Genomic DNA, 14526 nt, shown 5'->3' on the forward strand with positions numbered 1-14526 from the left:
GGCAGTACTTAAACCCACCGAATCTATTACCGTCAGTCAAGGCATGGTACCTTCAGTTGACAAAACTGCCACAGACAGTCAATGGTACCAATATGAGCCCAATTTACAAAACTGTTAAAACCTGTCACCTGATGGATTTTGACAGATAGGGCATCTCTCTCCATTTGTCACTGAGAGAGGGAGTGTTTTTTTTAATGATGTCACTGAAAGTTGACAACAGGCATGTACAAGACTCAGTAACTGTCAGCATTTTGTGTGGGTTTTTTTTTGTGGTAAAGACGAAACCACAAATTATATCTCGACAGTACAGCCAAAAAATCAATTGCGTGTTTACGATAACCCGACCTGCCTGGATTTTGTGCGGTCAAGCTGCTGACCTCAAACTTGTTATTGCCACATTTGACCGAAAAATTAAAAAATAAATCATATTGTGAAGATTAAAATGTCTTCCCTGTGCAATTGTTTGTGGTATTGGTTAATTTTAACAGTTAAACAGGTTAATTAAACAGAATACTTTCAACTGGGCCATTACCATCAACCAGGCCCCTAAACGGTTTTAACCATAATTATAACTGCGGCATTAGGTCGACCTGCGACTTGCTTGCACTGCGACAGAACCATCGGTATCAAGCCAACAAAAATGCTCGGGTCACAAAACTGAGAAGTCGTGTGATTCTCGTGTAAAAAGCGGCATCTCGACACAAAGTAATCGTAACCATGCTCACGTCACCCACGACGCGACGACGATCCCGCGGCACAAACATGATCATGTGACTTCTTCAAAATGGTGGTGCGTGTGTTAATAACGATCAAACGATCTTCCATGGCCACGTCTGTTCATTCGACCATTTTTGCCGCTCACTGATTGGCTACACAATGAAATAAGATGATCCAGAGGCGCGCATAACGTTGTATTAAACGCCGCATAAGCCGGCTGCGATTGATTCCTGCCTGTCGGGACCGTGTACGATCACGGTTTAGACGTTGAAATTTTACTACTCTTGCGACTGTTGATTTTGTTTTAGCGCTGAATGATGCCGATTGTCGAATGATGCTGATCGTCGTAATATCGCAGTTTCACTCAGGTCGGCGACTGATAGTCTGATACGTTTCCAATGGTCATAGCTCAGGCGCAGCTTGATCCTGAAAAGTTCAGTCGTCCACTGTTCTGTGTCGTCGCAAGGTTGACCTGAGGGCAGCCTTAATCTATAAGCAGTAAACTACTGATGCCTTCGTTCGTTAATTATAAGCACGCACAGGAAACAACATCAGTATCACGTCACTTCTCTCCTGTTGAATTCATGTACAAGTTTAGCAAATGGAGTATTCTGTCTACCTGCGAATGGACACAATTTCTGATGCTGTGAATATTTCACTGTTGTCAGAAAAACACAGCCTCAACCTACGCGAACCAAACTCCTCTTCAAACACTGCTAGATTGTACATGTGGGATTTGACGAGTCCTAGTCCTCACAATTCCATTGCAAGTCCTCACAAGTCCTCCAAGAAGCCTCACAAATCCTCACTGGTCCTCACAAGTCTTCACACGTCCTCACAAGTTCATCACAAGTCCTCATATATCCATCACACGTCCTCACAAATCCCTCACAAATCTATCACACGTCCTCACAAATCCTCACTGGTCCTCACAAGTCTTCACACGTCCTCACAAGTTCATCACAAGTCCTCATAAATCCATCACACGTCCTCACAAATCCCTCACAAATCCACCATACGTCCTCACAAATCCATCACAAATCCATCACAAGTCCTCACAAATCCATCACAAGTCCTCACAAGTCCATCACAAGTCCTCACAAGTCCATCACAAGTCCTCACAAGTCCATCACAAGTCAAAGCACTTTTTCCCAGGAGTCTCTAAAACTTCTTCGTTTGGGCCAGCCGATTGTTCCTCCGCATGTGCATCTTTCTCAGCTTGCGCCAGTACTGCGGCGTATCCGGGGACAGCTCTTCCAACGTCGGAGGGGGCCCGATGTGAAGATCCCACAGCCATTCCGGGTAGTCCTCATCCGCCCCCAGCTTGACGTCCTGACCCTCTTTGAAGTAGTTCGACCCGGAGCAGTGGCTCACCAGGTAATCGGGGTCGGCGTTGACTTCCATCAACTCTTTGGGTTCCACTGATTTGGAACCTTTACCTGAAAATATTGAAAAATACGGAGTGATTTGTTGACAGCCTTTGTTACTGCAATTGAAAGAGGTCGACCACATATATATAGAAAGAAATTATGTCGCGATGGGCTTAGCACTAAACGATTCCATAATAAAATTTTACACAAAATTTAAATGCTACTTGATATATCGAAGAACAAGTGTTTTCAGTTTGAATTTTTGTTTCCCAAAAAATAAGAAAATTATTAAGTCAACCATTGAACATGCATCAGTTGTGAACCGAATTGTTTTCTGACCTTACCATCTTTACTTACATCTCAAAAATCCAATAAATCAAAAACGATAAAATCAAATAAAAAGTAGGAATTAAGATAATTAAAATTATACTATAGCAAGAACATTTCTACATTAAGGAAACCAAAACGATAAATAAATATATGAATAAATAAATAAATAAGAATAAATAAAGAATAAATGGGCCTAAGAATAAACAGAATACACGAAACAAAACCACCCCCGCCCCGCCCCGCCCCGCCCCGCCCCGCCCCGCCCCGCCCCCCCCCCCCAAACAAAAAAATGCATGCATTGGATTGTCATTATTGTCATGCATCATGCATGTCGCATTGAGTTAATAACAACGGTTGATTTACCTGCTTTTTTCGCATACGTTAAAGCAGAAATTTTCCACAAGTTGAGGGTTCCATCTGCACTTTGAAAAGGAAGATAATGTGAAGGAGGAATTCGATAATGAAGCGCAGACTGAAGGAACAATCTCGTGCGAAGCAAACACATCGCCTGTCTCATGGAGGCCGCCATCTTTGCTCTAGCGCCCTCTATATCAAAATTGCAGGCGCCAGAATGGACTTGTACCCAAATCATTGACACTGTAAAGAGAATATCATACCAGCGCGGGACCCGACTACTCAGATTTAGCGCACGTGTGATGGTTTTCAAAGTTCGAGATGGGTTGGAGGCCAAGAAAATGCAAGTTTACTTTTTTATTAATATTTAACACATTCAAATTGAAAATTTGTTGGGGAAAAAAACTTGAATATGTTGAAGAGCATGGGTGGAGCAGCTTTTAAGTTTCACTCTCATGAAAACTTGGGAAAAAAAACAAAACATTTTTATAAGAATTGGGGGGGCATGGGGGGGGGGGTGAGGGAGGTGTTTTGCCCTGTACTTTTAATTCATGTTTTTGATAGATTTAATGTAAATTTTTGGTATATTTCCTTTATAGCAGATATAAGCATGTCGTCAATAAGTCTGCTGACGTCATCGTTGGGGAGCTGCAACCAACGCTGTTTTGTTGGCCCCTCGGTCCTCAAACAACTTGACGTTCCAGTTGGAAGTTGGTGCATCATCAAGCAGAACGGCTACAAGAGTGTCTGCTCTTTATGGATCAGAAACGACAATCAAGATGGACCGATAGATGTCCAAGACACAGTTACTCTTTCCTGTTCAAAAACTGAACCTGGTTTCCGAAAGACTAGCATCTCTGTTGAATCTATTAAACCGGTTCCCAAACCAGCTTCGTGCTCGGAGGTTGTCGTGACTGTTATCACCGACTTCAAGTATCTGCGAAGTCTTCAGCAGGTGTCGAGGGAGGCCGTGACCAGACAACTTCGGCACCTATTGATGGGTTCCGCTGTGGCGGAAGGGTGTACGGTATCGCTACAGTCCGGTTCCCATTTTGCGGGACCGAAGATATCCCACGTTGTGGTAGAAAAATGCTGTAAGGGAACGACTAAAGTTGATGCGCCCGAAGTATTAAAACACAGTGAAGGAAAGGAACGTTTCAGAACTTCGTTGTTGGGAGAGACATCTTTAGAAGAGGAATCTTTATCTTTGTCCTCCAACTTGGAAAAGACGAATTTAACAACATCGTCGATCACCGAAGACCACCCTTCCCCAGTGTCATCCGTTGATAATGCTTTAGTCGATCTTGCCCCAAATTTGTCATTTGTAACGTGCGACAACACAAGCAGAACGGCCAGGGAATGCGCAAATGAACCAACAAATTTCGCAAAGACTACATCTTTGTCATCATCCGTGACTGAAGGCTCGGACTCAAATCTTCATTTCAAATCCAACGATTCGGAGACAGAACCTCTCAGTCAAGCACAGTCTTCCGATAGTTGCTCCGACAAAGATGTTCTGCTGATCACAGAACGAACCGAGATCGAAATCAAACACATCACAACTACGGAAACTTTGCAACATGTTTACAGTCGCGCGAGAGTAAGAGTTGGTGGGCTTGACGAAGCGAGGTCCTTGCTTCGAAAACTCATCGAGTATCCTACGGAATACCCAGAGTCGTTAGGGAAACTCGGACTCATGCAGTCGCACGGGATTCTGCTCAGGGGACCGCCGGGGTGCGGCAAGACGTCGCTCATGCAGTCTGTTGCTTCGGAATGCAAGGTTATTTTTTGTAACTGACTGATTGCCTGACTAACTGACTGACTGTCACTGTTGAATTAGACTTGGTTAAAGGCTAGGTCATTTGCATATTTATCTTTAAAAAAATCTACCAAATTATTATCAAAAAGCTTACCTGGATTAAAGATCGTACTGGTACTAAACACCCCGTGAAATTATTCCGTCTGGCTTGCTGTCATTTAGAAGAAATCAAGAAATGTAGGTGATTTCCAACGATCAGTCAATTGACTGATTTTTGGAAATACAGAGTGGTATTGACAAAATCGTGCTTCGTGATCAAAAGGTTGTGCATGGTTTTTCACTGTTTTCTCAAAAAGTGTAATATCCACTGAGCTGAAACTTCAACATGTTAGGTTTTGAACATTCTTCTTTGGATTTTGAGTGGTGTTATGATTGGAAACAAACACAATGCATCAACAACAAATGATCCTATCTGCTCCGTTCGCAAGTCCCCCCTCACCGGCAAAGAGAGTACAGTTGGGGGTGACCGACCAACGCCATCTTGCCTGACTGCAATTCATTTTCCGTCAACCAGCGAATTGTCCCGCCCATGGGACGTCGTTGCTAGGCAAAAGGGCGCCCTCTTTGTCGGCGCATGGAGCCCATATACCTTTAAGTCCTTAACTGACTGACTGTCTCTTGTAAATTAGACTGGTTACCTATTTCACAGACTATCACTGGTTAATTAGACTTGTGTAAGTCTCTCTGTTCACCAACTCCATAACGTTACTCTCTTCGTTTCTGCTTAATTTTTTCAGGTATGCCTCCTGCAAATTAACGGAGCCGAGATATTTGGCGCAAGTCCCGGAGAGAGCGAATCTAACCTACGCCAGATATTCGAGAAAGCCAAGGGAGTAAGCGAGACGCATCGCTGCGTTCTATTCATCGACGAGCTCGACGTCTTGTGCCCGAGGCGGGACGTTGCCGGCGGTAGCCACGAAGGTCGCGTTGTCGCGGAGTTGTTGATGCTCATGGATGAGGTCAGAGGTCGCGGTAAGATTCTGGTCGTCGGGGCGACGAGCAGACCGAATGCTCTGGACCCAGCACTGCGACGCCCGGGACGGTTTGACCAGGAGGTAAATTTGAAACGATTACATTTTATAAAAACAAAAGCGAGCGCACAAAAAAGCTCTGGCTGTCTTGCCTGAAAGTTGTCCTATGGAAATTATCCGTGCCAGCCGGCCGTCTTGGAAAGTCACAAAGTAAAATAATAGTGACGTTCATAAATGCAACTCTCTCCTCACCTGTATTAACCCTGGGGTCTCATAAACTGACGCAGGGCCAGAAACAGGGGTGATGGATTAGTCACAGGTGTAAGGAAGCCCTCTAACTTCCTAAGGCATAACATGCCACGTGACTGTAACATGACCACATCATCATGCTTCCATTCAAACAATTTTCATAAACACATTCATGAATTGTTACAAACAATTATTGTCAACTATTTCATGTATTTTGTTTGCTTTTTTTGGACAAATACAATTTGGTACTGACAGTTTTTTAGGTCACTTTATAGGGGTTTGTTTTTGGTCTTTTTTTGGGGAGGACAGACCGACCGACCAGCTGACCGTCCGACCCACCGACTGACCCACCGACTGACCGACACTAAAGTGACTTGTAGAAGTACCAGAGCTTAAAAATCAGTGATATCGTTCAGAATACAGGCCTTTTCATAAAAAAAGGTAAAGGGGGACGAACCTGTATTCACAGGAATGGAGTGTCCATCTCTTCTTCGAAGCGATTGGGCCAGACTCATATGCTGCTGTGGGGGAATCGCCACACCTCCTCCACAGCGAGTCTGTTACCTTCCCAGCATTGAATAATGCCGGTACCCACTTAACACCTGGGTTGAGAGGAGTAATTGAGGTAAAGCGCCTTACTCAAGGGCACAACACGCATGGCCACGGCGGGGCTCGAACCCACAACCTCTCGATCACGAATCCTGTGCTCCACTGCTAGACCACACGTGCCCACACAATGCTAATTGCAAACTTAATTTGACGTCAGAAATTATAAGTTATTAAGTTATACGCGAAAACTTGCTGTGATATCACAAAGTTGCATTTGCATTCACATATGTGTGAAGTATTTACCGCACTCTAATCAAGCGAAAACTGTCTTCCTTTTGACAAAGTTTGTAATTTCTTGTTAGGTCTTAGTCGGCATGCCCTCGACAGCACAGAGGGTTGCCATACTAGGAGCGCACTGTGAGGGTTTAAGTCTTGCCGGTGAGGTAGATCTTCGTGAGCTGGCTGAACGATGTAACGGGTTCAACGGAGCAGACTTGGCTTGCTTGTGCCAGCAGGCGGTGTTCCGTGCTTTGGAGAGATCAGTCGGAGAATCCTCGAAGCCGTTGGTAGGTGTTAAATTTTCATAGTCTTTGCTCCACCGGACTATCCAACCTGGTTCCTCCAATCAGAGTGTTTGAGAGAGAAACCTGACTTTCTGCCAGTTCTCATCCATATACCCTTGTTTTACCCATGGGCGTCAATCGGTAGGGGTTGGGGGGATCATATCGTTTGGCCCCCCCTAAATATATGATTCTATAGCTCAGAATAGCTAATTTAATGACTCCAAACTCGAAAATGATGTTTAAATGGTAATCTTTTGCTTAAAAAAATCAGTTGAATTGGTCGGAAATTACCTGAGATCGCACCACAGAGCGTCTAAAATCCAACATTTTTCAGGCCCTTAATCAGGCCCCGAACTGTTTCCCCCTCCCCACTTTGTTTGTCTTCGAATAAAAATTGTAGCGTACAAATGATTCTGTAGCTCAGAATAGCTAATTCAATGACTCCAAACTCAAAAATGATGTTTAAATGATAAATGTTTGCTAAATTAAAATGTCAGAAATTGCCTCAGGTTCCACCACAGGGCGTCTAGCATCCAACATTTTTCTGGGCCCTTAAGCTGGCCCTGAACCCCCATGCTGTTAGGGCTTCGTGCTCACATAAGGTCTAATCAAGGTATGTCACCCCCACTTTTTGAGAAGTGACTGACGCCCTTGGCTTTACCTAGATACAGAACAAAAGGATATTCCAATATATTTTTTCCAATATATTGGAATTCCTTGCCTCGTGCTTATTTCCCTCCGACCCATGATCTGTCCTGTTTCAAGAGGAATGTTAATTCCTAGCTTCAGTTTTCCTGAGTATTTGCTCCTCTTTTTATTTTTCTCTTGTAGCCCTGTACCTTGTAGCCTTGTTCAGGGCGGGGATATGCATTAAAAAAAATTAAATTAAAGAAGTGTTGCTGTCTTTTTCAATTCAAAGGAGTGTCCTGTTGTGAAGATGGACGATTTCATTGGTTCTCTGAGTCATGTGACACCGTCATTGCACCGTGCTGCAGGATCCGTTGTAAAGGAGCTACGGCCAGTGCCGTGGGAAGCCATCGGAGGACTAGAACAAGTCAAGGGACAACTAAAACAGGTGATTTGTGCTGGTCCCAGAGGGCCAGCCTAGTGTCTGTCTGTCTGTCAGTCAGGTGGTCTGTCTGTCTGTCTGTCACGTGTGACTATTAGCCTGGTTGTACTCTGGTGAAGAGAGTCGGGCAGTGCTATTGTATATGATTACCCCATAACACCAGTGAATGTGCTAAATCTGGCTCGTTGTTAAGACCCGATAAATAATTATAAAATTGAACAAAGAAATTGACTGGAGCGGGGTTTGAACCTGCAACCTCCGGATTGCCGTTCCAGTGCTCTACCAACTGCGCTATCCAGTCCTATGTTTGCGGTTCATAAATTTGTCAATGTCTTTGTTCAAGGGTGCTAGTCACAGGCCTTAAACCTGTTCCTGCCATGTAGCCAGGGATCACGCCCAAAGTCACCATGCTAGCAACACTAACGCTGGTACGGTAATCCGGAGGTCGCAGGTTCAAACCCTGTTCTAGTAAACGTCTTTGTTCATTTTTCTATATAACCATTTCCATTTCTGGTTTATTTGACAGTCGTAAATAATTTAAAATTGATTTATTTTACATCTTTCTAGGCAGTGGAATGGCCTATGACGCACTGGCAGCGCTTTGTCCATCTAGGCCTCCGTAGCCCGTCGGGCGTATTGCTCTACGGCCCGCCGGGTTGCTGTAAGACCACGCTAGCCCAGGCCGCCGCGACGGCGTGTAACGCGAGTTTCCTGGCGGTCAGCTGTGCCGAGTTGTACTCGCCGTTTGTGGGCGATTCAGAGAAAATCATCGCAGAGGTGGGTCACGCGCAAAGATGGATATATACTCCAATCCGATTTTGAAACCGATTTTGAAATTACGGTGACAGTTCTGGTAGCCATTACCGGGATGCTCCCATGCCTGAATGCCCATCACTGTATAGCTTTGAACACGTCACTAAAGGGGAGAACATTGTGTGAAATACCAGGGCAAGCCTTGGAACGTCCCAGTAACGGAGGAAAACGAGCCAAGTAATCACAAAAAGTGGGCAACTCAGATTGGTCTGTAAAAGCAGATTTTGAAGTGGGCGGTTGGATTGTTGCTTCAAATAAACTAAAACGGACAGAAAAGAAATCAGTCATTTGAAATTAATTTTTTTTTTTATCACTTGTCAGGTTTTTCGCAAGGCTCGATTGACTGCTCCATCCATAGTCTTTCTGGACGAGTTAGATTCTTTGATTGGTGGGCGGGGCATGGAAAAAGGGCGTGGCCTGTCGGAACGCCTGCTGTCATGTCTGCTTGTTGAGATGGACGGAATAGGCGTGGCTGCAGATGAAGAGATCCCAGTTGGGGGCGTGAGCGACAAAAAAACTCCGGTACTGAGAATTTCTATTTTGTCTGAGTTGAGTAGCATCATGACATTCACATGAGTTCTTTTATTATGGAATATGCAAACAAGGCAGACTTGGGATTTTTTCCCCAAGATCTTGGGTATTTGGGCCGGGCTTTGGGAAAGTTTCACCAAAGCTTGTGATTTTGTGCCTATCGGGTGGGGAGTTTGCGTATGCACAACAAATGCTTTTTGCTGCAATTTGTGAGCCCTACGTTTTGTGGAAGTCGCAAACCCCAAGGCCAGCGTTGTCACTCCTTGGGATATTTCTCCAAGATCTCAGGAATTTGGGTCAGGCCTTGGGAAAGTTTTGCCAAATCTTGGTTTTCTGTGCGTGTTGGGTGGGGAGTTTGCCCATGCCCAAAATGCTTTTTGCGACAATACACGCATAAAAACATAGGTTTGCTTTGCGCAAATGACGTCCCGTAAAAAAATTTTGGTCTTTTTCTAAAAAATGAAATTCTTAAAAATCGCTGTTTGAGCAGGTAATGTACAATTGTGGGGAAATGGTAGAAGGAACAATATGAACAACATACATTTTTTTTGGGGGGGGGGGGAATTATTGTTTTAACAGATGCTTTGAAAATACGTACTTATGTGACATTATCTACATGTGTACGTTTGATACAGGCAGAATTCAAGAAACCCAATGTTCTGGTGGTTGCCGCTAGCAACAGGATTGACCTGATAGATGCGGCATTGCTCAGACCCGGTCGCTTTGACTGTCTCATCTACGTGCCACCACCTGATAAAGAGGTAGTTTGAAATACTGGTTGATATTCTCGATAAAGACACACATTTCATAATTATTACTTTATATTTGACTATTTCAATTTAAATTTCCAGTTTGTAAGGTCAGATTGTACAGAACTATTTTCGAAATTTCACCTCGAAAAAAAAAGAAAATAGGAAAAAAAATAAATAAATAAAAGTTATGCACCTTTGATGAGACATCCAATCAAGTAATTACTTGGTGGGTTGACAGTAATTCTGTTGTGGTTTCTGCCCCACTCTAAGGTTCAATAATGTGGGGACCGGGAACCAGTCTACTCACAGGTGAAACCCAAAACAAAACCCTTTTCAGAAGAACAAACAAATAATAAGATCAGAAGAAGAGCACAAATGGGTCATCTTTAACCCTCGTAGTTGGAAGTAAATATTCAGAGCAATATGTAAATCCCTTTAAAACCCTGCAGGTCAGGCCAAGTTCAGGCAAGGACCATTGGTCGACTAGTGGTTGATTTGTGACGTACCTTACGCCTGCGCACTAATAGCAAAGTGAGAACGTCCCTAGTCGAACACTGGTCAAAATGTCATCGCAAAACTTCTGGATTTTGGCTCCCTGCTGTACGTTATGAATGTGCGCAGCTATTGGTTACCAGCGATGCATCCAGCCCCAGTAGGTTGGTTCCAAATAGTCGACTAGCGTAGTTAACCATCGTCGACTAGACAGAGTTCGGGAAAGCTTTAGTCCAACAATGGTTAACTATAGTCCTTGCGCGAACTTGCCCGCTGTTTCAGGTGAAGGGATATGAAGTGTTAAAGTAACTGTGTCACAAAGAGAGCGCTGCACCAAAAAACAGCACTGCGGAGAGCAGTGAAGCGTGACTGAATCTGCCTGCTTGCCCTGAACTTAACCACACCAAAGAATTGTGCAGGGATTTGAAGTGTTATCCATACTCCACAGAAGGAATTTGAAGTGTGGGTGCTAACTCTACGAGCAAAAGTGGTTTTGCTAAAACTTGAAGAGTTGTGAAGTGCAGAAGACCGAGTGTTAATTAAAGAGGATATGTTCGTTTGTACTACAGGCAAGGCAGAAGATATTGGAAGTTCACACCAAGCGTATGCCGCTAGCTGAAGATTTAGACTTGAACGTGTTAGCGGAAGCGACTGATATGTACACCGGAGCTGATCTGGAAGGGCTGTGTAGGGAGGTAAGATTTGAGTAATCGAGTCGATCAAATATCAGTTTGTTTCCTAGATTAAAAGATTCTATCTAGGGTTTACAGACCAGTAAATAGGCCCGAAATTGCCTACGCCGGCCAAATCATGATTCGCATGCCCTCAATTTTTTTGTTATAAGAGCATTTTGTGGGCCATGAACTTGAAGGTTTGCGAAAAAGAAGGGTGGAAGCCATATACAGAAAATGGCCCGTCAACTGATTATGGCCCGAGCTAGTTTCAAATCTCCTTGTTTAAAATCGATCAAGCACATATTTATTCCCCTTCGGTAAAAAAGTTAAACAGTCAAAAATTCACAAATGTCAAACGATTTGGTTCAAAACTTTACTTCATGTTTTGTGGAACACACCCTCTGGCCATGTTATGGTATGTGCCTCACGCGTGTAGCGCTAAACATCTCCTTATATGGAAATTGACGTACTACGCGATGCCATGTGGCACAGAACGCAGGAATTGTGTTTAAAACCAGCCGGTGTTTTATCAGTGGCTTAAAACCACCCATGTGACGGGCTCTTGACCAATATGAATTGGTAAAGGGTCTCGTGTATTTATGAACCAGTTTTTGCGAAGCGATTTGTTTGATCGTCAACAAACTCTTTGTGTTTCCTGATCGTTTCATTCAAGGCCGGGCTCCTAGCTCTTCAGGAACACGGACTGGACAATGTCGACTCGTGTCTGCTGCATCAACGACACTTTGTGACCGTGTTAGACTGGTGCCGTCCATCCCTAAATGATGAGCTGGTGGAAAGGTATCGGAAACCAGACAGCCTAAGGAAATATGAAATTGGATGACACAATGGTTTTGATTTTGCTACATTTATAAAAACATTTTTTTAAATCCACATCACTATTCTCCCGACCTATTAAGCATTTTTTTAAAAGTAGGTTTATCATTTGTCGTTTTTTTTTTCATTTGAAACATATACAGGGTGAGTTAAAAAAAACGAAACCCAAATATCTGGACCATCGTTTTATTGAAGTTCTGCGTGTAGCACTTTCAAAATCTAGTATGCAAAAGCCCAGTTCATAAACTTTCTTTTAGTAGAAGAATCATTCAAATCACTCTTGTCCTTTTTAAGTTACGGAATTTTAAACACAACCACGGTTTTAAGGTTCTGTCCACGGATCTCCAAAAAGGTGTGCATTCTTTCAGCAAAACAAAAACAATTCACACACATCCCTATGTGATTTGTTTGGTCTTGCTAAGGCAAAAAAAAAGGCTCCGGTTTCCGGTATAAAACCGGATAATATTGTACCGTTTTTAACGAATGGGGGTTGACGTCAGTAGAGTATGCATTTATTAGATCCTCAATATTTAACTTTAGTCTTAGGCCTATAATGCTACCAAATGAATAGTTAAAGGGAATATACATCATTGGCTTTTGCTGTAATTTTCAGAAATGGATGAAATTGGGGGGTTGGAAATATATAGCAAATATAGTTACACTGACTTTTTTGAGGTTTTGGGTTCGAAAATGCTATAAAAACCAAGAAAAACAATCATTTTCCTGTAGTCTGGTTCCCTGACTCCACATAAGAAGAAACAGAGCAGTTTACATACATTGGGGAATTGTAAGGTCAGGGAACCAGTCTGGCTGGCTTGTACCCGTTCATAGGTGTGTAATCGATTGCAAACAAGTGCGATGGTCAATTGGGGCCAGTATTTGAAAAAGAGCCAGTTTTTTCCAACGCTGGTCGGCCGACCAGCGTCGGAAATTGATACAAAAATACCACTTTTCTTGAAAATGACAGTATACCAGGTGCCATGATTTTACAGGATGCTTTACACTGTCATTCACTAACAGTCCAGCAAGGTATTTCAAAATGATTTGGTAGTTTTATTTTTTGATGTTTGCAAATGTTGTATTTTCCCTTTAACGTATAGTTCATTCTTGCATGGATTATTCATTCTGATTTGTTAACTCTAAATGTACCCTGCATATAACAAACATTGTACACCATTTTGTGAACAAAAACAGTGTGATAATACTTACTATAAGTCTTTAATCACAAAGCTGTTGTCTTTAAATATTGACAATCATTCAGTAATGAAAAATGTTTATAATGAAGGTTAATTAGTAAGATTGAGTTTTGTTATTAACTTGTGTTTTTTCCTCGTGCTTTTTTTATGTTTAGTATTTTTTTTCCTTTCCTGCATCAAATTTATATTTGGGAGGAATACTTGATTTTTAAAATTGCAATTATTTCAGTTTTTATATTTTGTACATGTGCTTTGATTTACTTTGCAAAATGATATGAGCACAAGCGTTGTCAATAAATTGTGAAATACTGTACAAGATTTCTGGCATGCTCAGTCTTTTTCAATTGGGTTTTAAATAGCTCTTAAAACGCTAATTTACGCGATCTGAAAACTCTTGAAGCGTTTTGTATATATCTTGAATTATATGAGCTTCCGAAAGCTACATTTGCCAGCAGGACCAAGAAATCAAACAGGTAAACTGGCCTTTCTGGCATGAAAACAAAACAAAACATTTGTTAGCCCCCCCCCCCCGAAAAAAAGAATTCCATTAAAAAAGCACGGTAGTAGCAAATGTTAGAAGGTGACGTAACATGCGAACTGTCTCCCCCTAAAAATAAATAGTCGTGAGAAGGGGGCAGTGTGCATGATTGCCTGATTTTATCAGCGCTCCTCATTAAAAATATGGTACAAACCCCCACCCCCACCCATTGATTTTTAGATGCCCGAGTGTCTTGAGAAAAAAAAACCGGTCTATTCAGCACGCCACCCTGTAACAATTTCTGGGGGGGGGGGGAGTTTGCTCAAAGCAAACGAGAGCGAAGAAGAGGATAAGAATATACACAAATGACGTTTCGCAACAAAGCGCAACTACATGTATAATTGGCGAGGTGCATCAGTCGCCCGAAATCGGAAAAGACAATGTAGCACTTCAACAAATGAAACAATTCCTTTTATGAATACAGTGCATGGAATGTCTATGTTTTAAGCGAGAAAAAGAATGTGATTAGTGAAATAGCCTAGCGGTTAAATTGCTGACCCGAGAGTGGGGAGTCGGGGGTTCGAATCCCGCTGGTGTCATTTTGGTTTTTAACGTACGCGTTCAGTCATTGACTATAAGAGATTTAATTTCCCATCGTAAATCACCAACGGTACCTTAGCTTAATCGGTAAGCTCTGCGGCTGGTACTGTCCGTGAGTTCCAGGTTGGCGCCTTCGTACAGGTTCAGGGCACGTACTGACCACTC

At 42.8% G+C, this 14526-nt stretch overlaps 2 protein-coding genes across 2 annotated transcripts; one reads left to right on the forward strand and one right to left on the reverse strand.

Moving 5' to 3' along the window:
* Positions 1-300: 300 nt before the first annotated feature.
* LOC119731068 (39S ribosomal protein L54, mitochondrial-like) lies at positions 301-2975 on the reverse strand. Its single transcript, XM_038204078.1, has 2 exons — positions 2781-2975; positions 301-2156 (listed from the first exon to the last, which is right to left on the reverse strand). The coding sequence occupies exons 1-2, from the start codon at positions 2944-2946 to the stop codon at positions 1879-1881; spliced, it is 444 nt and encodes a 147-aa protein (XP_038060006.1). The 5' UTR covers positions 2947-2975; the 3' UTR covers positions 301-1878.
* A 400-nt stretch (positions 2976-3375) lies between these two features.
* LOC119731069 (cell division control protein 48 homolog B-like) lies at positions 3376-12237 on the forward strand. Its single transcript, XM_038204079.1, has 9 exons — positions 3376-4551; positions 5328-5645; positions 6722-6925; positions 7842-7997; positions 8559-8768; positions 9126-9326; positions 9971-10096; positions 11149-11274; positions 11927-12237. The coding sequence occupies exons 1-9, from the start codon at positions 3382-3384 to the stop codon at positions 12092-12094; spliced, it is 2679 nt and encodes an 892-aa protein (XP_038060007.1). The 5' UTR covers positions 3376-3381; the 3' UTR covers positions 12095-12237.
* The last annotated feature ends 2289 nt before the right edge of the window (positions 12238-14526 follow it).

Source organism: Patiria miniata, unplaced genomic scaffold (genome assembly GCF_015706575.1).
Source record: "Patiria miniata isolate m_02_andy unplaced genomic scaffold, ASM1570657v1 HiC_scaffold_23, whole genome shotgun sequence".
NCBI lineage: Eukaryota > Metazoa > Echinodermata > Asteroidea > Valvatida > Asterinidae > Patiria > Patiria miniata.